The sequence below is a fragment of the Brienomyrus brachyistius genome, chromosome 7, assembly GCF_023856365.1.
Source record: "Brienomyrus brachyistius isolate T26 chromosome 7, BBRACH_0.4, whole genome shotgun sequence".
Lineage (NCBI taxonomy): Eukaryota > Metazoa > Chordata > Actinopteri > Osteoglossiformes > Mormyridae > Brienomyrus > Brienomyrus brachyistius.
In genome coordinates this window covers 23702467-23730034 of record NC_064539.1, presented here as the reverse complement: position 1 = coordinate 23730034, position 27568 = coordinate 23702467, and the positions used below count along the sequence as shown (strand labels likewise).

Below are 27568 nucleotides of genomic sequence, written 5' to 3'. Positions count from 1 at the left end.
TTTTTTACCGTAACTATGCTTTACCTACCACTGCCAATAACAGCAGGGCTGTAAACAGCCACTCTGCTGCGTTTTACCACTGGCTACAGCCCATGATGAGCACCACCGGCCTATAGCGGGCAGTAGTTCTCACCAACAGCAGGTGCAGAGAGTGGTGAGTGTAAATCTATAAAAGGAAAAATTCTTGCCATAATGTGCGATCATAGCCCTGATGATTTTTTTTCCCCTCTTAGGTTAGAGGTCACTTTCACAGCACTTGATTGCACTTAAGAGATTCTTTAGCTACAAAATCTTAAAAATTTGTTCCAGTACTTCAAGTGTTATACTTAATGGTGCAACAAAATGCGTGATGATTTTTAATAATTTCCTTTGTGTCAATATAACAGTTCATACCATGTACCGCTATCTCTTATTAGTATGTGAATGTTTTCCCACTTAGTACCGTTGTATCGCTTGGAGAACTATCTACTGCCATAATCACGATTATAAACGATAAACTATCACGTTTTAATAACATGCAGCGTGTCAATTTTAAAAAGTACATCCGCACATTTTGAAAAGGGGACCAATGGCTGTAATGTTCACTTCCGTCCACCAGGTGGAGACAAACGCACGTATCAGCCTTTTCTTTGCCGCGTTTACACTTTACCAATTGAAACTACGTGATAGATGAATGCTAATATTAAAGAAGAACAAGTGATAAAAGGTGTTTGGACTAACCCTGCCCTTTTACAGTATGCAGAAATTTCTAATATGCATATTTATTGATCTTTACGGGTTTTTTTTCCTAGCATACAGCAGTAAATGTCCTGAGTGCTTGATTAATTGGGGGGCAGCACCATCTGCCTCATCACCGTAACCCTGTTGAAGTGTCGTACCAGGACCTCTCTTCAGCTGAGCCTCTGCCCAAAGATTCTAGGACATTCCTCTCAGTGGCTGGGTCCAATCCTCTTTGGCCAAAGTCAGTGAATATTAGAGTTTATCCCTATGAGTACCGGTGATGTGAGTCGAGTGCCTAGAATCTGATTGTTGTGTCTGTGTAGACCAACATCCACTAGCAGGATATTTTGCTTCAACTCACAGGGTAGGAGCAGCAAGGGTAGCAGTAGATTGAGGAGGAGGGTTGAGAACAGGAGAGTGTGAAACACGCCTGCAGATGTGCTGAAAAGCTTAAACCTTTGGCTTCTTGAGTTTTTGAGGCGGTTTCGTCTGAGGTATCCCCGCTGCTTGAGAAAGCCCGCTTAGAGCGGCTCGTTTAAAGACCGTGTTTGCCATGCTGATCCAGAGGACAAGGGCACCTCAGCAGAAGGGGCACGGACACCAAGGCCGGGAGTGTGGCAAAGGCTTCGTGGGCTGGGTCCATGTCAACGAAAACTTCTAAGTTATGGTGCCCCCCCCCCAGCTTCTGGCAGACCATCCTAGGCTTCTGTACTTTAGAGAAGCAACAATAAATACGTTAACGCGAGAACTTTATTTTTATCTTGTCGGCTGCAACAGCGCGAGAGATAAATTCCTCAAGGCCAGATCTGACCTTGTCCACGAGTGCTTTCACCCCCCCCCCCAGGTTCATGTGAAAAGGTCAATTTTATGCTGGATTTTGGCACTAAAAAGCCATAGCAGAAGATTTAAATGGACTACAGACCTCATTCTCAAGCTTTAATGGACTGGGGATTAATACTGTTCCTCTTAAGGTCTCAGACTCCAACCCCTCTACCCCCCCCCCTCCCTCCGGGCCAGAATGTCTTCATTCCAACCCTACCTTAATCAGGCTTATATGGTCCCTAATATGCTAATAATGAATGTAGCAGGTTGAAATCAGTGTGGGTTGGAATAAAAACATTCAGGGGGTGCACCAGGAACAGGACTGAGAACCACTGGCTTAAGCAAAGGAGGATTTGCGGGTGATAAACGTGGACAGGCCACATCAGACAGCAGGATGTCAGGTTTCCCTTGTCAGCCTGCAGTGATGAAACATAGGAACCACAGTCCAAACAAAAGCAAAATCAGTGTCTTCACTTTATGCAGGTACATGTCCCTCATCACAGTGTCTCCCCTTTATGCGGGGACATGTCCCTCATCACAGTGTCTCCCCTTTATGCGGGGACATGTCCCTCATCACAGTGTCTCCCCTTTATGCGGGGACATGTCCCTCATCACAGTGTCTCCCCTTTATGCGGGGACATGTCCCTCATCACAGTGTCTCCCCTTTATGCGGGGACATGTCCCTCATCACAGTGTCTCCCCTTTATGCGGGGACATGTCCCTCATCAGAGTGTCTCCCCTTTATGCGGGGACATGTCCCTCATCAGAGTGTCTCCCCTTTATGCGGGGACATGTCCCTCATCACAGTGTCTCCACTTTATGCGGGGACATGTCCCTCATCAGAGTGTCTCCCCTTTATGCGGGGACATGTCCCTCATCACAGTGTCTCCCCTTTATGCGGGGACATGTCCCTCATCAGAGTGTCTCCCCTTTATGCGGGGACATGTCCCTCATCACAGTGTCTCCCCTTTATGCGGGGACATGTCCCTCATCAGAGTGTCTCCCCTTTATGCGGGGACATGTCCCTCATCAGAGTGTCTCCCCTTTATGCGGGGACATGTCCCTCATCAGAGTGTCTCCCCTTTATGCGGGTACATGTCCCTCATCACAGTGTCTCCACTTTATGCGGGTACATGTCCCTCATCACAGTGTCTCCACTTTATGCGGGGACATGTCCCTCATCAGAGTGTCTCCCCTTTATGCGGGGACATGTCCCTCATCACAGTGTCTCCACTTTATGCGGGGACATGTCCCTCATCACAGTGTCTCCACTTTATGCGGGGACATGTCCCTCATCAGAGTGTCTCCACTTTATGCGGGGACATGTCCCTCATCACAGTGTCTCCCCTTTATGCGGGGACATGTCCCTCGCCACTCATGTGCCATCATTACCTAACCACAGCTGCAAGATGGACGGCTGTTCACTGCCCTGAGCGACATCCAGCAGCTAAGTGCTGGATTTCCAATCGATGCGGACAATCATTGCAAACCAGACGGGATCTATATGTCCTAGAGCCGAGCCATCCTTTTCTGGAACGTTCTTAACCTTGAAAATTCATGTTTGAGTGCAAAGAAATATGCCACTTGCTCACCACGCCCCCTGCTGGCACACAATGCAAAACACCATTATAAGATTTTTTTGTACCAGTTCCTGGCATTAAAAGTCAGGTCAGCAGCAAAATCACCAAATGAAAGAGTTTTTTTATTTTTTTTTATTTTATTAGTTGTTATGCTCTCAAAATTATTGTTTGCACTCATTGAAGGACAATAAAAAGAGGTTTTCAGGGATCAAATAAGGGGGTGCAAAGGCAATACCTTCAATATAGAACATTTTTTTCAATTCATGGTATTTTCCCGCACCCTCCGAAACAACCTGTACTGGTATTCGGCAACTGTTACTGTAGTGACCCATTCGTACCGAATCGCCATAGCTACGAACCTCAAGGCCCCATCAGCCACACAGTAATAGTAATTATCGGAAAATACAGAACAGAAACAAAAATCACATTAAATAAACATACCACTGACAAATAAATACTTCCCCCTTTAGCAGCTAATGAATTCTGTATGCCTAGCAGATGTAGAGTGAATAATCGTCAAGTTTGCCTTTTCTCAAACGAGCAGTGTTCAGCCCGGCCATCTGCTTCCAGTCTGCTTCCCACGGTCACGGTCCTGAGTGGGTGGGCCATGTTCTCCATACCTGCGTCTCCGGTCAGCTTTCCATCCTGTTCTATACACAGCCCACAGACCAGAGCTCAGGGTCACAGAGAACACCTCTGTGGAGTTTTGGGAGCAGACTTGGCTGAGCTCCTCCAGTCAAGCCCTTTAACATCCAAAAAAAAAAAAAAGCAACTAAAAATAAAGAATAAAAAGATACTAAACCTGAACAGAAACTACCTTTGCAGGACACTGGCGGGAACAGCATAGAGACCAATCAGAAATCATCAGGGCTTTTCTACACCTGCCCTACATACTCCAGCTTCCCAGTACAGCTCGGTTTCCATCAGAACCCCCTGGAAACACCCCCACATTAATACAGGCACACACAGATCTAGGTTTCCTCATACTAAAGGTTCCCACCCTGTCGTTTAGTCTAGATACAGGCTAGAGAGAGCCCGGTTCTCATCTGTAGACAGGTAGCCGGATGTGTGTCTGCTGCTGGTCCAGCAGCCTGGGCACGCCCACAGTCTCGTACCCTTTCCCCAGCATCTGCTCCTTGATGCAGGGCGGCCGGATGCCGCTGATCAGGAACTCCAGCGACTGAAGGCTGCTGCTGAGGGTGGAACCAACGCACAGGCCTTTGGTGGGCAGGGAGCAGCAGGGACCCCCGCTGCAGGCCGCAGGGGCGTGGAGGGACAGGGCCTGCTCCCGGGCTCCGCCCACACCACCCCCTGGTAGCTCCTGGGGATTGTAGCAGTCGCTGTCAGGAGTTGCCAGCACGCTGTTCCAGGGCGGCGGGAAGTACTGGCCCACTGAGATCCCGTGCATAGCGGTGCAATTCAAAGGGGAGGAGCTTAGCCGGTCCAACCCACCTCCAGTGATAGCCCCACCCCCAATCAGGTAAGGCCTGACAGAGCCTTGGGTACCACCCCCAGGAATGCACGTTTTTGGGGACCGGCTTATGGACCCACCCCCTCCACTGCCTGTGCTGTACATCCGTAGTGCCACCTGCTGCTGCTGCTGTTTCTGCTGCCACAGGATGTAATCGATACCATCCACATAAGCCCCAGCCTTTGCCATCTCCGCACCCTGAGCGGGCAGCACTGCCCCAGTGAATGCCAGGCCGTCCTGGGGACCCTCACCCACGGCAAAGCCCACCGGAGGGACGCTGGGCCGAGCCACAGCCGCCACAGCAGCAATCTGCAGGGAGGGGCTGGCGCTCGCCCCTCTGGCCGCCGACACCCCAGGACCTGGGGCCTGGGACTGGCAGTGTTGGTTGATCTGGTAGATGAAGTTCTGGATGGGAGGGAGACCGGACTGGCTGGGCGGAGCTAATCCTCGGCCCCCCGGGACGGCCATGGCGGAGGCGGTTACTGTGGCGACAGGCACCTCCAGCGGCTTCTGGGGCGCCGCCGGGTAGCCTGTCTGCCTGTGGCGGAGTGCGGCAGCACTGCCGGGCAGCGGGTACGGTGCCACAGCCACTTGTACCGGGGAGACTTTAGTCCGCCTGCCCTCCGGGTTTTTGAGCAGGCCTTTGGCTGCAGGGGCGGGGTTGGGCTTAGCGATGGCCAGCAGGCCCCGGTACCCCCCCGAGTGGAAGTGCGCGTAGGAGCCGTAACGGAGGCCCGAGGTGTCGAAGCCATTGACAGACCGGCTGAGATGCTTGTGCTGTGGGACCCGCACGTTGGCGGGGTAGATCTTGATGGACAGGGGGCTGTCCGAGGTCTTCTGGGCGTAGGCGTCCAGCTCTGCTGGGCTCGGATACCTCCTCGAGTTGGCCAGGGCAGCCTGCTCACCTGAAACGAACCAGAGACACACACTGAGGTCAGCTACCCAGGTTGTGGGTTTGGATCCCATGTCCCTGAGAGCAATCGAAACACCACTGGGCCCTAGACCAAAAAAGTAAAGTCCCAGGTCTCCTCCTCTCTCCTCCATTCTTTCTCGCTCACACTCTCTCCTTTGATTACTCTTACATATGCTAATCTTGTTTCCAAGGAGACCCTTCAGACATATTATCAAATTAATTTCTAGCCCTTTTTTCTTTTTCAGAAGCAGATAAATGGTGTTACCACTGACATTTACTCATTTGTAAAAAAAGGAAAAAAAGAAAACTCTGCTTCGCTTGGCTCCAGTATTTACAGAAACCTCTAATTCATTAGCATGTTGCTAAGAAAAAAAGAAAAGTAAAAAACAAACGTAAAATTGTTTAGATGTTACCATGGCAATTTGAAATGGACTATAGCAGTCATTTAGCGGTACAGCCAAACAGGTCACGGTTACATTGGGCTTACACCGGACCACCCAGGTAACCGCAGAGTGTAGGTCTGCAGGAACAAAACTTGATTCTGCTGCGACAGGCCCAGGCCCAGTTGGACCTTATTTAATGGAGCTGGAACTTGGCCCCCCTCTTCCCCCCCATATCAACTCCCAGGGGTCTGACACTGACTGCAGGGGTGGGTGTGCACAGAGATTGGATTCGAGCACCATCATTCAGGCAATTTCATGGCTGCTTAGCTCACGGCAACAAAGGAAAGATGGGGGGGGGGGGAGGGGGGGCGTTCGCGAGGTGATGTATCAAGTGACAGGAAGTAACGACACACTCTAAATTGACACTTTTACTTTGTATGCTACAGTGACCGGAAACCTGCCAGAATTATGCTGAAGAATTCAGGAGGTGCAGACATGAACAGTGCATGTGATTCTTTGGCAGGGAGGGGCTCTACCAGACCTTTAAATCCCTAAACGACAAGAAATGGGCACTGGCCAAGCAGACAGGGATGCAGTGTGCAGTGTGCACTCTCCTCACTGCACACTGTATGACACATGGATAGAAATGGGGACACCTATAGACCACCTGGATCTGATACTCAACTGGGGAGTGCACACCCCAGGCCTAGAACCAGAAGCAAGCTAGTCTGTGTGTGTCTGTCTCTCTTGTTCTCTCTCTCTCTCTCTCTCTCTCTCACACACACACACACACAAAAAGATATCCTGAAAGACATTGGGACATTAATCATGAAATATTAATCCAGAGTATTTATTAGTGTAACATTTATCAATAATAAGTCATGACTCGTTCTGACCACGATATCTTGTGTGAATTTTGAAAACTACCTAAAAGCCCAGAAAGAACAACTAAAAATTAAAGTTCAATAATCACGAGACTGTAATGAAGGACAACTTCAATGTCAGCCTGCCGGCACTGAGAAACCTCCACAATGGCTTTATCACCGCTCATTACCTCAGAGGTCACATCCATTCCCCACCCCAGACGCCAGCGTCTGAAGCCATCGCTTCTGCCACTGTGGGATCATCTCCTCCCTGATGGGACTGAAGATATTACACTGAGTACTTTGGCAGATGAAGAAGGCTTAGTTACCCAAAGTAGAAAAAAAAAGTCATTTAGGGTATTTTTAACTTGGAAAACTATCTAATGGGCTTTGGGAGAAAGGAACCCCCCCTACGCTGCTTTTCTACATCCCATGTGATCAGGATCACCCTTCAGGCCTCGATCTTCTGCAGACTCCCGCCTTCATAAAGAGGCCCAGGAGCCTTCGTTATCACAGGGCCAAGATCCCAGCAGCCTTCCACAGACCTCCGGTGACAAACGTCTTCCCTCAGGTTCATCGGGGCTGAGCACTATGGTATACCTCTCAGATTTACGTGCAGACCCTAATGCAGACAAACTTCCTGGAGGTCCGTCATAAGCCTGCATGCTCTTGTTCCTTTGCTCTGAATCCTAGCCTCTTTCTGATGTGAACCAAGTTCTCTGATAGCAAAAAAAAAAACAACAGACACACTTCTTTGATCACACTTCTGGCTAAAAAGCCACATGGCGTATAAGAGTCGAGGGATAAATTTAACCCCCACCATGGCGATATAAATGACACCACATCCCCCCCCACCACCACCCTGCAAGCCTCTCCTCTGTGCAGCCTGAGCCATCCCCTGGCTGGGAGACGCAGAGACAATAGGCTACAGTCAATTAGCACTGGCCTAATTAGCTGGTAACGAACCCTCAATCATAATGAGTGTGTCGTGTCGCTGGCACGGCTCCGGCGAAACACGTTTGTGTTCCCACGTCTGCGGACGTCAGCAAGCAAGCAGATAGTGGGGAGAAAGAGAGGCCGGCTAATTAGGGAGGACAGGAAAAGATCGAAGGAACCCACAAATCGGCCAGTCACTTAACAAGCAGAGCTCCCACGCCGGCTAGCGACCTTGAAAGGATGTTAATTAGGCGTCACACAGGAAACTCTGACCGCTGGGAAGGTCTCCTTAAACGGCACGGAGCGATTACCCACGACGAAAAGCTGGCTAATCTGTTTTCTTACCGGATGCTGAGGCAGGCCTCGGCTCCCTCGGAGCGAAGTAGGACCATTTTCCGGCTCATTGTTACACAACTAGTCAAGCTAATCTCTCATTAGCGGCCTAAACGAGAGCCCCTTGGCCTCGTTTAAAAATAGAATCAGACTTCTGAGGATTCAATGGCACGTCATGCCTAAAGGCCCCCCCTCCCGACATCGAAGGGCCAAACTGGGTGCCTCAAAACATCTGAGGGTGCAGCATCTTGCAACTGGTTCATCTGCAGTCCACCTGGAGCAGGCGGCTGAGCCCACAAGCCCACGCTCCCGGCGATTGTAAATCAGGGTTATCTCTCAATAACCCAACCCGAACAATGCCGAACTGCTGCCTCCTGACACAAGACCAGAGTACCAGCACACCCCACCTGGCGACACCCTGGCCAAAAAGTTGATGTGTTGGGGATTACCGGAAAACATCATGCTGGCATTACTGGTGTAACCTGTCATAGTGGTGTGCCCTACCTGCCGAAAACCAGCTTTACCAGACAACTACAATACTGTAGGTGGGACCACGACATCTTATTGGCTGGTCTCACCTAGTTGCTTAGACCCACCTCCTCTACAATCTGATTGGCTCTTTCTGAGTCAATTATTTTTCCTTCTGCCCTTAGAACTTTTTTTGTGTCAGTAAAACTCCCACGAGCCCCCACCACCTCAAAAAAAGCTTCAACCATTTCTTTTTAACCCCTAAGAGTGAAACTGGATAGGATACGAGTAAAAAGGAATCCCTCCCCATCTTCAAATGGGTTAACAAATAGGTTACCGCTATTTGGAACAGGGCAGTTGGGGGGCGGGGCTTGTAGAGAGCTGCCCAATGCAGAGGGCGATGATGAAGCGACGAGGCCTCTGTCCAGTGCCCATGGTCACTCATTTCCTCTCTCTTTTGGTCCCATTACCCATCTTCTTAATTCATTACTAAATTAAAAATGCAGCACTTACTCAGTGGTACAGCTGCCTTAAAATAACGATCTTACACACTTTGGAGAATGAGTCTGAAAGGCACGCGGTGACTCACAGGCTATTCCTCGCATCTTCTAAATCCGCTACTCATCTCCTGCGGAAGACCGGCTCGGCCTCCGCAGGCCTCCGTCCCCGTGGGAGACCTTCCCACCCTGTCATATAAACCAGGAATCACCGCTACTGCCAGTCCTACGCAGAAAACCCATAACCTGCCTTGGGGCCCTCATTGGTTCTGCTTCCCTTGCATCCAGCCAGGTTCCCAGCCATCCCGTGAAGATAAAAAAAGGGGGTTATCTCGACTGACGGAGGTCAGCCGAAAAACAGAAGAGGACTGACGTTTTGGAAGACCCAACACAGCTGCTCAGCGACTGCGGGATGCTTTGTGGAGGTGCATCCAGCGGCCCACGGCATCATGGGAACCAAAAGCTTTCATAGGTTCTGGGCTGTATCCCGGCTCAGGGCCGCGACGAGAGAACACAGCTCTCATCCATTACCTCGCTGATAACTATGCGACAGGGATGTCCCTGCCAGTCAGGGGCTACCCATAATTCCTGAGAGCTTTCTGCAAGCCAAACTAACACAGGTTACACAGGGGCGGCGAGGAAGCCACGTAAGTAACGGTTAGAATGATTCATGTGAACATGTGTACAGCTAGATGTTTTAAAAAAGACACGACACATTTAAACGCTGCAATTTGACGTAGATTGGTACAGTCCATTCTCCCTGGGGAGGTCGTGGGTGGTCAAAAGTCTCGCTATAAAAATATTCTAACGGGTCCTGAAAGAGCTCGGAAAGTCTTGATACTCAAGTGGAACTGGCTGGGTTAATACCCAGCTGTATAAACGTGCAGGAATAGCAAAACTGTAACCTATGCAACTCTGGTTAAAGGCATCTGGTCAGAAAATAAACAGACATTAAAAAGAGAGAGAGAGGTATTCAAAATAAAAACAATCGATCAGTTCTTTATTCAGATGATGTGGGGGGGGGGAAATAGCAAGGAGGCTTGGAAGCGAGGGCATTTAAAAGGAGCTGGCACAGGGGGGAGCGAGGAGTGATGCTGTGCATTGTGGGTAAGTTGGGTGGGGGGAACAGGTACGTGGGGGAGGGAGAGGGGAAGGTGCCCACGGGCTGCCTGAGGCAAGTCAAGGCCTCCTTGCTCCAGCGTTTATGAAACAAGTCCTCCAGTGATTCCAGTTAATATTTAAAACTGCACAAACATTGCAGGGACGGGGGCAGCATAAGCCTGCTGTAAAGCAGAAACTGCTTCGATCTGTTACAGCAAGGCTATACGAGACAGAGGGACGGCTTGGGCCCGACTTGCATTTGTTCCTCAACAGGCAGCTGTAGCCAGAGAGTCACAGTTAATCAAAACATCCACTTGTTTGCTAAATATGCCTCAGAATCAAATTAATCGTTTTTTTTTTTATAGACACCAAAAACAGCTTTCTGTCCCGGCGATGCTAACCAAGCAGAACGCTGCAGGACCGAACCCTGCCGTGCGTTCAGAGGCGGGCAGGGAAGGTGATTCAAAGTCAACACTCAATTAAAAACAAAAAAAGCTTTTAATAAAAACTTGAAAACCAGGCCAAAAATTTGAATGTGGCCTCTCAGCAGTCCAACAGAAATACCCTGTATTTACCTCCCACTTATCCACTGGATGGCTGTCCGGGGCACTCAGGCCAACATGCACGTCTGTCCTGGGCTTCATTTTAAACCGTCACTCTGTGTGGAGGCTGACAGACGTACTGCACCCCACCCCCCCCCCCCCCCCCGGCCACTGTGAGATCTGACCATGAGGGGCCGACCGCGTTTGAGGTCACAGGAGCCCGGCCGTAATCAGAAGGCACGTTCCTCCTCACGGGGATCTGTGTGGCTAATCCACCGAAATACTTCACAGGGCAGCGAGTCAATGGCTTTTAAACACCCCCCCATCATCGAGTGCACCATGACAATAGAAAGCCCCCCCCGAGCCCCTCTATCTCCACCAGCTAAGCCCTCTCACATGAAAATCGATTGTGCGCCATGCAAGCCCAAGGTCTTCTGCTGCCTGACCGGGATGGGGGGGGGAAGGACGTTAATCCCTTTTGTCATTGATGGTCTGGGTGCTGTTTTCTCCATCCCACCCTTAAACGCCTGCCATGGTCTTTCCTGGGGATGGCATACCCACGCCCCAGTCCCCCACCCACAAGAAGACAGACACAGTCTGGCATCTGCTCCCCCCTCCCACATCCCGACACTACCTGCCCCCAAAAATATAAAACCGGGGAGCAAGTAAAACTGTAACCCTTAAGATTATCACTTTGCACAATGTCTTTCAGCCAGTTATTACAATTATTGCTCCATTCCTCATTTTTATTCCCCCCCCTCCCCAAGTCAGGCAGAGTTTCAGCAGGCTCTCCATCTGCCTGTAGTCCAGGGCATGAAAGCCGGAATGCTGAAGGCCGTCGGTCCCCAACTGCAGGGGGCGTCCCAAGACGTCCACAGGGAATCATTTCGTCAGTCGGTGGTGGGATAAAAAGAGGAGGTCTTACATTTCCTGCTGACAGGGGGTGGGGCCTCCAGGCTCCTACTGCCGCAAGGCAGCCGCTGCTCCGCGGGGGTCTGCCTCCTCTGCAAGCAGGCCAACATGTCGCACCAGTGGAGGTCTACAGCCAGGGGGCGCTCCGTCGCATCTGTCAGATCAAAGAGATCAAGGAATTTAATCTGGTGATCATGTCGCCCTCGAACCTTCGTCTTTTTGTGAACTCATCTCAGACTGATGTCACACTTATGCTGGATAAAGTACCAAGGCACCTTTTGACTGTCCATTAAATGGTTGCCTGATCTGTCTCTGGGCAGGGTCTCGTAAACAGGGTAAACATCCACCCAGTACTCAGCTTTCTCCCTCCTGAACCACCAATTCGTTATGATCGATTGGGGAGGAGGGGGGAAGGTTTCAGCTGCTGCAGGCAGGGAGAGGGTATGGTATAGCACCACACTGTCAGTCCCTGGAAAATGTGGGCTGCCCGGGATGAATGAGCATGCGTGTGTGGTGTGTGTGGTGTGTGTGTGTTTGCATGTGCCGGGTGGTTAGTGCCAATGGTGCACGAGGGCCGGTGACAGGACTAATCAATCTCCCAGCATGCCTTGCTATAAATCTCGCCGCCTTCCTCCCCAGCGCCGCCTCGTAGGGGGGCCTCTGGCAGAGGCGGGCAGGCGGAAAGCTGACAATGGGGGGGGGGGGGGGGGGGGGGGGGGCAGCCAGTCCCCCGCTGAGCAGAAACACGAGTGTGAGGAGAACAGAAACAGCAAACACTGAGCAAAGTGTGCTACGTCTGAAATTACATAACAAAGCCTCTCAAAGATTTGCATGAAACTGGATTAACCATCTGAAAATAAAACGTCCCTCCGCTTGCCAGTAAACCTGCCCTAACCCCCAGACTAATGCTCCCACAGTGTCACGCTATAAAATATACAGTTTTCCCACCTGTTCCCAATAAACTATATATTTCATAAAACACAGTGAAACAGACACTATATTGCCAGATGGTGTTGAGGAAATTTCCAATCTCTTGTTTCTTAGTACAGCATCAGAGTGCTTTTGTTGGGATACATTAGACAGGGAAGTGTTTAACTACACAGGCCTGCAACCGCACTGCCGGGCTTACTGTAACTTTGAGCAGACCAATGGAAACAGCTACACATAGTATGTACAATACAAACAGAACTGTAAACAGCAAGCCATCTATTAATAATATAATCAAATAGTGATCCGAGACCCCCACCCCACACACACACAACAACCTCACAGCCCAAAACCACCAGCTGGACTTTAACATCCACACCCCCCCGCCTCCTGTTCTCATCTGTCTCTCAGCCCCCGCCCCCACTTTTCAGCAGTCTGGGGAGGAGGCGTGGGTGTCACTGACCCCCATCCCCAGATGTGACGCACAGCGGACTAATCGGATTTCCGCCAGCTGCCCTTAAAGCTACTCCACCTTGGTATCGGGTCCTGTTTTCTTCAGCCAGTCCCAGCACCAATCAGAGTATGGATTTAACATTTTTAAAAATAAAAGCAGAATTAATAATTATGATGCTTCACTCGACTGTGCTTGGCTGTGTTCTCCATCGGATGCTTATATCTTTAAAATGATGTAATTCAAAAACAAATATGCTGAAGGGCAGCCCATAATGGACAGGAATGCTGATCCTAATAATCCGATCAATGGTACATGTGTGAGCTCCAGGGCAGGACGACATCCGATTCCAGAAAGCATCCACAAAAGTGGGCCCCCCTGAAACAGCCTCATCACCATCAACAGGCTCACGGGGCACAATATTCTGCCCCAAATCCCGCCGAGGCGCCTCTCTTAGTGGGCCGAGAAAAAGCCGGGCTTGGGGGGAAAAGCAGGCTCCTCGCCAGCGAGGACGGGAGGAGCAGACAATGGTGAGAAAACTCTTTTATTACTCTCCATTTTCCCCTACATAAAGTGCATTATAAAGTCACTCCTTTGTTCCATTTGAAAAACCAATTTTCATCAATTTTCCCCTTTTTTTGAAAGGCAGTGAGACCAAAAAAGCGGAGAGAGTGCGTGCAAGAGAGAGAGAGAGAGAGAGAGCACTCACATTGGCAGATGTCTGTTAAAGGACAAAATAGTTCTCTTCATCCTTCCATCAAAGTGAATTTCTGTGCTCACATCTCAACCACTGAGGTGCTGTTAACAACACTGCCAGCCATGTTCCTCACAGCACAGGACACCTAAACAGCCAGGTCCACACGCTTAGTAACTCAGTTTAACATTAATCATTTCACGTTTAATCACGGTCATCAGTTCAGGCCCCCAAAATGCCAGCAACCACTTCAGCAGACGTTTACTTTTAATGATCTGCTGATGTAATCTACTGTGCCCTGAAAGCTCACCATCCCCTCTGCCCCTACTGCCGTTATAGTATATGCTGATCCCGTTCGGTTGGGGTGGGGAGGGATGGCACGGCAGCGCCGGTATCCATCAGACGGACTGCTGAGCACGGGGGAAAGCGTGAATCTGAAAACTCAGGCCTGACGCCTGTAGACCTTATCGGCGGGTTTCGGAAATTAGAGCCACGTTTGGACGCGTTCTGGGCGGATACCTGGGGTCACTGCCCGCGGGAAAGCTGACAGGCATTAAACTCAGAGAAGGAAGAAGATGACAGAAAATGAACTCGGGACAGGCGGAGACAGGAGGGCCCACGACATCACAGAGATAATGTGCTTAATCGAGCCCACAGACTCGCACCAGACACTCATTTACACTCCACCCCCCCCCACCCCGGAACATTTCAATCTCTCTGCAGTTCTAGTATCTACATGAGGCCCCCATATCGCTGCCCTTGGCCAAAGCATCACAGGCGCTCAGGCTAAGCATCTCTGAATGATCTGAAAAATGGACACTAAATCGCTGTCGATTCCCGGGACACCGGTGGGCCGATGCTGCTTTGGTGACACGCTTCAGTGCAGGACCGCTGGACAGATAACAGCCGTGCATGCTGGGATTGATCTTTTGTTTCAAGGATTTCTTTTTGATAAGGCTGCTTTGACGGGCAAAAATGAACCCCCCCCCCACCCCCCAAATTCGTCTTTTGAAGTCGGGGGTGGGGGGCAGATTAAAAGGAGTCTAATTTTAGGAACGGCTGGGCTGTCTGGCCATTCTCCTCCCGTGTTTGTCTGTCAGCTCCCCCCGAAAGCTGCAAGGCGACCCCCCGCCAGACGGCCACGCGGCGCTCAGACCCTGCGCTTTTTAATCAGCATTAATCTGCCTTCTTCCGTTTCTTGAGTGCTGCATTTTTTCCTTCATTCTAACTGCAATCCTCCTGCCACTGCAAGCGTTACATGAAGGTGAAACCCACTTAAAACGTCCCGTACGCCCCTAACAGTGGATGTGGACTGGGTCAATATTATTACCATCACTGCCTGTACAGCCATCATTTTGCATAATCGATCAAGGCACTGCGATGTCCAAAGAGGACAATTACAGGCATATTTAAATGTTTATCTTCTTTACAAAGTAAGAACCCAAACTCAAGGCCAAGCAGAGAAATGGACCTGGGACAGGGCAGAGCAGAAAACGAGGATTAGATTAGACATGTTCACTTCCTGTGAACAATACCGACGTGAAAACGATTATGATAGAGTAGTAATGAAAAACCCAGATCCATCATTCTCTACAGGCCAGTAAGCGACCAGCAGTCAGTCTGCTTTTAAAACGCCACTGGCTAAAAGCTGTATATTACAGTCACGTTAAACCTGCCCCCGTTTCGCAAACCACAAAGCAACCCTGGCCTCTGTGCAAATTAAGCCACTATTCACAGTGGCGGAAAAGTAACGAGGAGGGTGAGGTCCGTCCCCTGTGCGTCAACACGCAGCACTAGCTGGCCTCGGTAATTAGCGGAGATGGAGTCGTCCTCCCCGTCTGTCAGAAGCAGCACGGGAGATTACGTTCCTTATAATACGCTTGCGTATAAATGCAAATGACAGAAGAGAGACTGGCTGTGCAGCGCTGAATGAAAGCAGTAATGAAAACGCAAACGCACACGCTCACGTCGCAACTAACACAGAGTGACGGGGTGTAATATCACCCCCCCCCCCCATCACACAATAACCCCAAGTCTGATCTTTGGGTAATCACCAAATGTTAATTTGAAATCCAATTTTTTTTTTTGCATAAATGCAGCATTAGTGTTGGGGGTACACAGCGTCTCTTCCTCCCTTGCCCCCCAGGCTCTAACTAACCACTGTCCTATGCAATCCAGGAGACAGGGCTACTCTAATATGGAGGACACTGGGAGGGGTGGGGGCCATTCGGGACACTGCGCAGTGTGGGACTACCTTGCGTGTCCTGATTAGACGCTGACGGGCGCGTCCAAAATTAACTGAAAGCAGATTAGCCTGTTACTCAGCACCATTTGTGGGTTAAGTGCTTCCCTCAGAATGTATCTCAGGCCTGGGAGGGCTCCATCTCAGAGCTGGTACCAAGCTCATCATGTTACAGGGGATTCTGGGAAAGCTCCTGAGTTTCTGGCTTCTGAAAGCTGGACGCCCCAGACTGAAAGCGCTTGTTTCACTTCGCGTTCTGCTTGAAGCCTGCTCTCTGAAGCTCCGGGTGGCGTAGGGTTCCGATCCCACACACGCACGGGCTAGTGTTCGAACATCCATGGCCCGACGTTCCCAGGATCTCCGGCCTTCCAGTTACACAACTGAGCGTAGATATTATGCATATAAATACGGAGGAGGAAACAGAAGGGCAATTTTAAAAGATGAAACAGAACAGGCTGAGAAAAAAAAACGATACGAGCGCACAGCGGAGAGGTGGAGGGTCAGGCAACGAGCGGAGAACCTGGCAGGGACCCAGACTGCGAGGCCAGGCCCAGAATCCAAAATCCGCAGCATTCAGTGGGGCAAGCCTAGCACCACGCTCCAGGGTAATACACAGCAACAATGCCGACAACAAAGTGGAACACTGTGGCTTATCCATCAGTAACCCGGCAAGCCACACTGCGGTTCCCTGGGCCGCGAAGGCCCGCCCCCTCCTGTGTGACCACGATCCGTTCCCCCACAGCAGATCCGGGGGAGGCACAGAGGTAGGATATGGCGTATGACGGACACCGACTTCCAATTTCCCCGGCAAAGCTGCTCTTATGCATTTTTAATGGAATCTATTACTTTGGGATTTAATGGGGGGGGCAGGGGGGAGCCCCAGCCTGTTTATAAATCTTTAATATTTTGCATAATTGGTATTAGAGCAGAGCACGAGAGAAGCCCGGGTCGTAGCAGACATGTGCTGGCGAGGGGCCCAAACGAGGAGGCATCGCTGCAGACGCACGCTGCGATTCTATTGGACAAAAAGCCAATTTATCCCAGTGTGTGATTCAATAACAACAGCGATAGATATATATATATACCATATATATGCAGTTCAAAGATTCTCCTCACTGAAAAGGAGTCTTTCATCTTCTTTGGAAATTACGTCAAAAAAAGCATGAATCCATTTGGATTGTCGGCCCCCAATATTTGTTTACCTGTCAGGAAACGCTGATTTAATTTGATACGCGCTAAAGTCATGACAGATATTTGCATCGTCTGATGTTATCTCAGCTAACGACCGCCTGCGTTTCACCTGGGAGGGAACCTGCGGGTTCTGTTAAATCCATCCCAAGTCTGACATGAGCAAATCCGGCTTTCAACACCTCCACAGCCACACATCCGGGGAGCGGAGACCTCTGCCTGATTGTCTGGTGACCTTGCTGCCTTCTTGATGACATGAGCGGATAATCTCAGACCTCAGCTCAGTTTCCAGGTCCTTAGGACGAAAAGACCAGTTCAACCTCACACATCACTCGAGGCTTCAACAGGAAGTACGAAAGCGAAAAGCCGCTTCACAAAAACAAAGGTCAGCAGACTCACATCTTATCAATATGTTGATTTCTTTCCCATAATGCTTCAGCTGCAGAAACCAAGTCCACACAAATGGCATTAAAAATGAATCCTTCATTCAATAATTAATGAAAAACGCAAACGCTTATAATGCATTAATGTGATTGCCAAATAATTACATGAGCTTAAAATCAACCCTAACAAAAGTGCACCATTATCATGCCTTACAGGAGCATTAAAGACCAACAAACTGAAAGCTAAAGTATCTAAAACCTGGAAGCTGAGATTTTATTATGAAAGCTAAACCGCACAGGCTCTGCACACAGATCTGCTCTGGTAGCAGCGGAAAGGGCCTGACCTTTGGCCTCCTCTCTCTGGCTTCCTACAAAAGGCCAGCACACCTAATTTAACACTCTGTGGAGCCAGGGCTATGCTCTCCAGGCCACGACCGCGCCTCAACGCGCTCCGGGGGATTCATGCTAAAAGCATAACCCGCTCTCCCGCGATAATGTCACTCATATCACCTCACCCCAACATCCCTGGTGAGAAAGAAATAAAGAAATAAAGCCGAATTCTTGCAGCATCCATAATGTCTAAATCTAAGGCAATGTTTGCGGGTTCGAGGAAGAAGGCGAAGACTCTCGCTGATAGGGTACCACTGCTGGGCTACGGGAGCCAATCAGGCGCAAGATCTCACAACAAACCCTGAGGAGTGAGGTAATGAGTGGCACTCCACTGCATCATGACACACAAAATGAGTGCTTAAACATTAATAATTAACTGGAATGATTAGGGTATGAGTTATTTCAAACTTTGTTGAGTGTATATGTTTATATTTTCCCTAAGATATTACACCCCCCCCCCCCCTTCCAAGGCCTTGAGACATTATCTGAAACAACTAACGAAAGTTATTGTCAATTTAATAACTAGGGATCAGGATGTGAATGTTAATCGAAAGCGGTCCGTCAGGGCAGCAGGCTCTGGGGGGGGGGGGGGGGGCTGAGGGCGCGGAGGAGGGGACAACGACCACAGCGCAAAAAGGGATGTGAAACTGAGTTAGAAGGCAGGCTGCATTACATCACCATGTGAGGAAGGTGAGGATGAACAGCCTGGAGATTAACATGCTGATTTGTACTGCAGACAGTGCGACGGCAAAAGCCTTTGTATAAATGGACAGTCAACGCATTAGAAAACTTAAGGAACTTTTAATATTGAAATCGATCAGAGGTACTGATAGTGCCTGCTGTCGGTGCTCCACACACACTGTAGGCTGACATCAAACCACGCAGCAGCTAGCGTACAGCCTCCCAAACATGTCCTCAGCATAAACGCCTGTCCCTCTTGCACCATAAATGCCCCCTCGGTTCACTTCAGGCTCCAACAATCACCCTGCCCCTCCCCCGGGCTTGCGTGCTGTCCGGCACTACAAGCGCACTGCAGGCAGGACGCGGCCAACGTCTGACTCTCACGGCGGATTGGATTTCCAGCGCTAAGCATTTTCGGTGGGATTTGTTTTCCCTCTGCAGTGAAGACAAACTGCCCCATTTTTCCCTTCCCTGGGTTTTAGGCTCCCATTTATTAGCGGAGATTAGCGACCATGACACCGAGAATAAGGGTATTTAATAACCTGCCCCTTACATCGCCATCCATTTCTGGAAACGGGGTCGACGATGCAGAGTCTGTGAGGAGGGGGGAGTTCCTGGTCAGCCAATCACATGCTAAAAGCGATTTTTAAAGAAGACTCTCCGTAAGCCACATAACCGGAACCAAAGAACAGCAGCCTAATCAGCAAGAAGATGGCATTTGCAGACCAGCTCTCAGGGTGTGCCTCGAACCCGGGATCACACACGGAGCTACCTCTCCACCCTGACCTCAGAGGAACATTTTCCATGGAGGGTAGAAAAGCCCAAAGCTGACAATCTCCTCACTAGGATGCTAACCGGCACCCTTTCTGATATCAGAACTGAATTTTAAAGCAAAATGTAATAAGTGGGGTTTCCTAAAGCACTCAGCAGATTGGGAGGAAAATAAATGAATAATCCTACATAGGGCCACTCCTAAATCCAGCGTTATTTCGTTTCAAATTCAAAGGGGGTTTATCTACCGAGCGACAAAAAAAAAGCAGAAACGTTGCATCTAACGAGGCTGTTTCTGCCGTCGGCAGAAGAGACACGTGGGTGAAGCTGAGTTTTCCAATCGCCGGTCGCACAAAGAACTGTCGTCGAGGCCATAATTAAACACACGCTTCATGCTTCGATGCGCATCAAAATCCAGGTGTTCAGAACAGCAACAGAGCAGCATATCTGAGTGGGGGGGGGCACTTTGAGGTCCCACCCCTCCCAGCACAAAAAAAAACACTCTGACCAAATGGCAACTCATCTTAATTAACCTTTAGGGCCTGAAATGACTAATGAAAATATCTGTAGCACAGACACAGATGCACCAAACACAACTGCTCACCCCAAAGCCCCAGACCTTTTTCATGTCACAACCACCCCCCCGCCCCCCCCCCCCTGGGCTAATCCCCTGTACTGCAAATGCAGAAAGAGGCTTTGCACACGCTTGATCAGTCATCACCGTGTGCACAAACCACAAGAATGAACTGGACACAAAATCCCCTCCCTGCCCCCCCCCCCACCCCCCCCGAGCCCCCACAGAAATTAAATGAAAAGAGCCATTAGGCAGATTTCAGAAAGATGGCAGCCAGGTCATAATTACACATGACATGTTTCAGAGATAAAGACTGATTACTGGGCATCTGAACTGTGACCCACCCCTAAGAGCACAGCAGAGTGCGCCGGTCATCTATCCATTCACTCACACCCATCTTCCCCCCTCCCCCCACACTCACACTCTCTCTCTCTCTCTCTCTCTCTCTCTCTCCACACTCACTTCACAAACAGAAAGATAAGGGGAGTGACAGGGCTCATACTCCACACAAAACCAGGATGGATAAATTGAGTTGTTTCCCCTCCAGCACACGGGAGAGTGGGGGGGGCGGCTTTTAGTGGAGCCATTCGGGAAGCAATAAAGCAGCCTGAAGGGGGGGGGGGGGGGGTGCAGGGACATGGAAGAGATGGAGACGAAAGAAGAGAGAGAAATGGAAAAGAATGAGAGCAACGGGAGGATGAAATGGGGGGGGAGTGGGAGTGTACAAGAGAAGGAGGTGTGGGTGTTCAAAGCTGACGAGAGGCGAGGAATGACAGAAAATGGAAAGAAGGAGGGAGGGGATGAGTGCATGCGTGTGTGTGTGTGTGAGGACGGGGGGGGTGTGGGGGGTGTGAGGGGGTTTGCACGCTGGCGCCCACAGCTCCCCAGAGAGGCACGTCGGCGTGCAGAGGCGGCAGAACCGGGGGGCATGATATTGCAGGAATTCAGGACCCAGTGACGCAAAATAATAAACGGGAGATAAAATAGGCAGCGGCTTCCAGCTAGAGGCACCTGGGTTATGAAGAGATATGGGGGGTGTTCCGTATTCATACAAACACCCCTCGAACCGCCCGCCCCAAAAAGAACCTGCTTCTCAGCGTCGCTTAAAGCCAAGGAGCCAGTCCAGGCCGGCAGAAGCCGATCAGATGTCGGGGGGAGAGGAAAGGCTTCAGAAATATGGAAGAAAGTTCAGAAATTAAATTTCTGCCCAGAAGGAACGCACAGCTGGGGCTGAAGGGCAATTTTTAAAAATGGCTTTTTCCAAAATCAGGCAGGATCAGTCTGGGAAGCACCCTGACAGCACGAGACAGAGGACAAACTATCAGACGTCCGGATTTCAGCCGACCCAGCACAAGCCTGGCATCATCATTGTCATTATTATTATTTTCACACAGAAAATGTCACAAAACACTGCATTCAGCAGGTTTGCCCAGCAGCAATTTCAGCACTATTACTATCATGGCACACAGTCCATCAACGTGGCGCGGGCTAATTCACCACGGCTTTTAGAAGGCAGCCAGCAGTGTGCCGGGCTCCATCTGGATCGGAGCATAAAGCTCCCCTCCCAACCCAGTTCTGAACTGGAACCTGACGGCCCGCCAACACGTCCCGTAATCAACATGCCAGCTAATTTTATGGTCATCAGGTTCTTTTGGTTTTTTTTTTTTGTCAAAACCTCATTATTCTAATTAAAAGTCCAGGGAGTGTCATAAATCAACGGTGAGCGTAATAGCTATTAAAAACTGTAACTCCTGGGAAGATGATGTTGAGGATACGCTCAATGTCCTAACAGCCCCTTAGCACGGCCCCCGGGTCAGCTCAATACCCTTGGAATCGCCGCTCACAGTTCGATCTCCCGCTTTCATTCTCAAAACCGTCCTCCCAATTCCTCAGACAACACCATATGGATTGGGGCGGGGGCAGGGGTGGAGAGGCAGAGGGGGGAAGAAAAGAATGAAAACTATACAGCCTGATGGACGGAAATCAATAGTCCCTCACGCCCAGACTTCTCCTGGTCTTTAGACTCCAGCGTCTCCTTGAATAATTGGGTAGCAGAGGCAGAAGGCGCACAGCGAGTATCACTGGCTGGGTCGAGTCGTTTTTTCCAGATCTCCTATTACGGTGGACTGGCAGGAGACACTGCGGCCGGTCCAAACGTGGAGACCGAGCCAGCGCTCAGGATGACCTGCCTTCGGGTTTCATGACGGCTAGAGTTCAGAGATGCGGACGCGTGCAGCTCAGGACCAGATGCTCAGAAGCAGAGGCAATTTGTACTGACATATAATTAGACCGGAATTATCAGGCATCTCATCCCAAATTAAAAAGCTACACCAGAATAAATCCTAAAATATTTCTGGAATCTATGCCAGTTACCTCACCTGCAGATCTTAAGCAGAGCTTTTAGGAGAGGATGCATTTTGTGTCTCCCAGGCTTTCCTGGGAGCTGCCAACACCCAGCGTGTTGTGACGAGTGATACCAGAAAAACATATGTCCAAATCACAAGGTCTATAATTTAAATAGTTCAGGACTAATGTTTAAAGCACATGTTTTGGGGCCACAAGCTGAAACCTCAGAGCAAGACACGCTGCTATTAAACTTTCTACTAATTCAGGGAAATGTTTATTAACGTAAACAGAGAGTCCCTCAGCTACTCAACTAGCTTCGGATAAAGGAATCGGCGGAGAGTGATGGAGCATAGGCTGGGACTATGCTATCTCAGCCCAGTATAACCCTGGTGCTCAAAATGGTGTTACCAGAAACTGGAAGTCCTTGAGAAGATCAAGAAATACTTACAGCTACATCCCCAAAGCAGATGCCAGGAGGGGCAGGCTAAGGCCCCAAAAGATCAAAGGTGACGATCACCCAAATGATGCTTAAGGCCCTGAAGGCTTCACGGGGGCCGTTGAGTCCTCGCGAACCTCGCCGGGGTGAACGGCATGTCCACCTCATCTTTCTGAGCTTCCCAAGATCAGGCTCAGGTCCAGGGCTCTGTGCCAGAAGTGTGTTAACCTCACTGCTCCACAAGATGCTCTCTGCCTGACATCAACAAAAATTGAATTTAAAGTGAACTCCGCACAAAGGAGAACTGAGACACCGGGAATGATGCAGAGGCACAGTAGGGATGTGGATACCCAGGCAGATTCTGGGAGCCGAGCCCTTTACAGGAGTCCTTGAATACGAACATTTTAATAATGTAACCGGGGGCCCAAGGTGACATTTTTTCCAGGGGCTCAAAACTCCTAGCAGGAGGTAATGTGGTCTGGGGTCTGTCATATTCATCTGGAAGGGAGAACACTGTGGTCTTTCAGATGCAGAGCTTCATCTCAGCCCCTTCTGCTGTGGGAGGTTCAGTCTGATAACAGGTGCCTGTGAACAGCGTACTGCGCGGCTGGGGGGGGGGGCACACATGGACCTGTCATCAAGCAACTGTTTGGGGGACAGAGGATCACCATGACAGTCAGTCTACCACAATCACGCCATGTATGAAACCACTGCCGGGTCATTTAAGATCGATTTGTGATTTTATACAGACTCATTTTTGAGGTGCTTTAAAAACAAAGAAAAAACCAGCCTGTTAATATCAGCCAAGAAAAGAAAGGACTCTGTACTTCATAAAAAGAAATAGTGTTCAGTGAGTTCTACCCATCCATCCAACCATCCATCCATTTTCTGTAACCGCTTCAGGGTATTCAGGGACACAGGGTCAGTGAGTACTATCTACCCATATTTCCTCAGATTGAAAGTACAAACCTTGTACTGGCAGTACTGACGCAGTTAGGGGCCCCTGGATCTGGCAGTACTGACGCACAGTTAGAGGTCTCTGTGTCTGACACTACTGACACACAGTTAGGGGCCCCAGGGTCTGGCAGAACTGACGCACAGTTAGAGGCCCCTGGGTCTGACAATACTGACGCACAGTTAGGGGCCCACGGGTTTGGCAGTAGTGACACAGAGTTAGGGGCCCCTGGATCTGTGTCAGTACTGATGTACAGTTAGAGGCCCCTGGGTCTGACACTACTGACGCACAGTTAGGGGCCCCAGGGTCTGGCAGTACTGACACAGAGTTAGGGGCCCCTGGAACTGGCAGTACTGACGCACAGTTAGAGGCCCCTGGGTCTGACATTACTGACGCAGTTAGGGGCCCCTGGGTCTGGCAGTACTGACACACAGTTTGAGGCTCAGATGTAGTTTTCCTGCTCTGGCTATCTTCCTGCAGCGATTACTACAGGCAGTACAGCAATTCTGTCTTCCTCTTACATACAAATAACAGAACCATTTGTTTACATTTGCAATGAACCACAGTGTTTCCCCCAGGACGCCTCAGCACCATGCACAGGAGTGAAAAGCAGAGCTCCACTGAAAACATTTGGTCAGGCGGCTCAGATCTCAGCAGTCTGTGAGTTAATGTGCCGATAATGGACCTGTGTCAGTGCCATCATGGCCATGCCACTGATGCTATGTGGCCCGTCATCTTGACACTGTTAAGCCAAACATCATTTTGACATGAGACTGAAGCTGAAAAATTTGTGAATTTTGCAGAACAGGGTGACAGTGGGAGTAATAGTCTTACTGGGGGGGGGCAGGGGGGTACTGATTTGCATGGCAAGCCTGGAAGAGTGTTTATTTTGAAATTTGCACTCTGAGGCATCAGGAGTCGAGATCTGAGAGCGAGAGAGAGAAAGGGACCCAATAGGTGTAATTCGATGACCTACATATTAAGGTTGCCTTGGAAACATCAGGGTTGAAACAAACTAGCCACACAGCCTACGGGGGTCCAGTTTACACGGGTCATAACTGGGGATTCCTCTCCTAGCAGGTGAATCTTTGGGATGTTAATCAACACTTATGGTCAGAAAAGAGCGCTAAGGGAAAATCTCATGATGGTGCCTTACCAGTCCTTTATCCTGTAACCAGTGTGACAGATACACCTACAGCTCATTATGTCATCATAACAGAGGAGACACAGTTACAAACTGTCCCTCCCAGTCGTAACAGCCTCTGACACAGGTCCAGCTGTGTGGCACGTTCCCGTGGCGAGAGACCTCACCAGCGTGTCCGAATGGGGGGAAGACGGAGAAGATTGGACACTTTCCGTCCATTATTAGAGGTACTTTTTCTTAACAAAGGACGAGGGACAGAAATAGGCTGGCCAATTACCGCTGAGAGGCTCTCGTTTGCTCCATCGTGCCGCAACCCTGGGGCACCTTTGTGGGCTTATCTGAAACCCAGCAACCGAACACCCTGCAGCAGCAAAGCCAAGAGTGACGGGGCAGGAGGCTGCACATGACACAGACCGTCATCTCCTCTGTCAACCGCGGATCAGAAGACACCCAGATCTCACCACCTAAAACCAGAGACTCACTTGAGGGATGCCCTGGAAAAAAAAATGAAACCAGACCCTACTTTCCTCGATTAACCCCATTTCAGCATCACAGTACAAACGTCAGTCCCCCAGGATGGCTTCGGTGAATCCCAGTGAAAGTTACATATTGGTAAATCAATAACCAAAGACAGTCAGATTGTGTAAATTGATATTTAAAACGGTCATTTCTAAGAAGCCCTTCCGCAATTTTGGTTGGAATTTGTCTAACACAGACACATCTTTAAAACATCACTTCGCAAAATACATCAAATATTGATCGTCTATCTTAAATCGAATAGGAGCAAAATGTCTTAATTCTGCACCTACTTCCGTCATGCAAAACTTTATAATTGTTAAGATTCGTCAGTCAGTGTAGAGATTCGGCTTTAGAGAAACGTATTCAGTTAAAAGCCGAAACTGTAACTGCGGCCGTATCGTATTCAGTATTTGCTTTAATTCAGACTATCGCTGTCACTGGACCAGTACTCGACTATTGAGGGATCCGTCAAGCAACTAAATAACAGTTTATGAAACGGGAGAAATTTGACAGGCTGATCGGGGTTCCCAGCAGGACATATTTATGCCATTTACGCATTATTTCACTGATACAGAACAGAAATACCAAATTCACCACTGCACATTTTCTCCTCTCCCACACGAGTCCCACAGGCAACCTCGTAAATGGTCTCAAGACACCCGCACCGGCGCAGTAAATATCACATAAAAGTGTCAAAAATAAGGACAACGTCCATTGCTTATTTTTAATCTAGCGAATTAGATTATCCGTTTATAAAGTAACATACTAAAAATGACAACGCAAAAAAAATATATAAAACACGGCCAAAGATGGTATTAGTTAGAAGGAAAGAGGCGCCGGGGAAATTTCCCCACTCCCCACATGTAAAGCACGCTGGGTTTGTACAAAAGAGAGCCCTATAATCTTTTATATCCCGAGGATCAGCTGCTGAACGCCGGCTTCCTCGCTGGAAACTGAAATTATTACCCGTCCAGACCGGGCTCTGAAATTAAAGTAGAGCGGCACTTCAGATCAGTTCCTGAAGCCATTTCAGACTGAGACACCTTGATTTTCCTCCAGCTCATTACACACACACACATTCCATGAAACCAATTTGGCTGATGGCTTGCAAAGGTCATCTGACTTCAAAGACAAGTTGTACTTCCCGGCACAGTCCCCAGCTTCCCATACCAGGCAATTAAAAGGTTTTGACAGCAAGTTGTTACCGCAAAAAAACAAAAAAAAAAAACAAAGAATAACCCTTATTTATAAAGGAACAAACCTCATTAATAAACACCATATGGTGTGCCCGTTCTTTGCTTGTAACGGTGTCAAGAAAAAAATATCCGCTCCAAACTCGAGTCATTATTTACCATTAATCGTTGGGTGTTGCAAGTCAGAGATCCATAGAGAACAGTGCCCTGGTCAATCTCCCTCACATCGGTAGGAATCGGGCACAAAACCGTGGTTTCATGATTAATCCTGAAGTCCTGCAACTGTGACCGGGCTGTTTGGGTACCTTCTGGACTAGCCGAGGCGGCACGATTCGGGCTGCACATCTCCCGAATCAATTTGCTGGCGAACGCACATTTTTCATCCTGGTCTCCGCTGGCCGCTACCCCGACGGACTTAGCCGGCTCCTCGGTCAAAGTCGTGTCTTAGTACAAATTAAGAAGAAAAAATAAAGCAGCTCGGTTCATCATCCCCTTACGGAAACCCGTGAAAATCCGTGCAGCTGTTGCCTCAGCACCGGACCTCCACTTAACAAAGTATCAAAATGATCAGATTTTTGTTACTTGAAACCAAATATCTCCCCCTCCGTCCTCCTGTGTGCATTTTCACAATCGGAGCCCAGGTTCAATGTCACATCAGCGCCTTTTCCCCTCGGTTTTCCTCCAAACGCAGTGAACTCGGGTTGTGCGCGCACACGCGTTTATAGATGCGCTGGACGCGCTCGGCGCTCCGCTCATCCACAGAGAGGCGGGGAGACTCGCCGGCCCCGATCTCCGGGGAGACCAGGAGGCGATGCCCCGATCGCCCGCAGACTTACACGCAGAAGCCGCGGGAGTGCGTTACGATGCGGTAAAACCCGACGGCTGAAACGGGGGTCCCCTCCACCGAGTTCCATTCGTCTGCTCGCAAATCATTCCCGTCCTTCGGTTAAGCTCGGGATGCCGTGTCCGCAGGTCCCGCGCCGGCGAAGCACCGGTCAGTTGTCTGCAGAGAAGGGTGCACCGTCTTCCGTATTTACTAAGGGCGATTCGGTCAGGTGAAGGCTTCGGCCGCTGCACGCAGTCCCACTCCTCCACAACCGATCCGTCCCCCTGCGCTGAACTGCAGGAACTGT

The 27568-nt window shown here is 49.7% G+C and overlaps 1 protein-coding gene across 3 annotated transcripts; it reads right to left on the bottom strand.

The window, feature by feature from the left end:
- Positions 1-3395: 3395 nt before the first annotated feature.
- On the bottom strand, positions 3396-27568 carry LOC125746287 (protein FAM222A-like). 3 transcript variants are annotated; one of them, XM_049020092.1, is made up of 3 exons: positions 26504-27568; positions 11555-11695; positions 3396-5498 (listed from the first exon to the last, which is right to left on the bottom strand). In XM_049020092.1, the coding sequence occupies exons 2-3, from the start codon at positions 11649-11651 to the stop codon at positions 4165-4167; spliced, it is 1431 nt and encodes a 476-aa protein (XP_048876049.1). In that variant the 5' UTR covers positions 11652-11695; positions 26504-27568; the 3' UTR covers positions 3396-4164. The 3 variants fall into 3 exon arrangements, with proteins under 3 accessions (XP_048876049.1, XP_048876048.1, XP_048876050.1); XM_049020091.1 differs by having other exon boundaries at positions 26595-27568; XM_049020093.1 differs by having other exon boundaries at positions 27272-27568.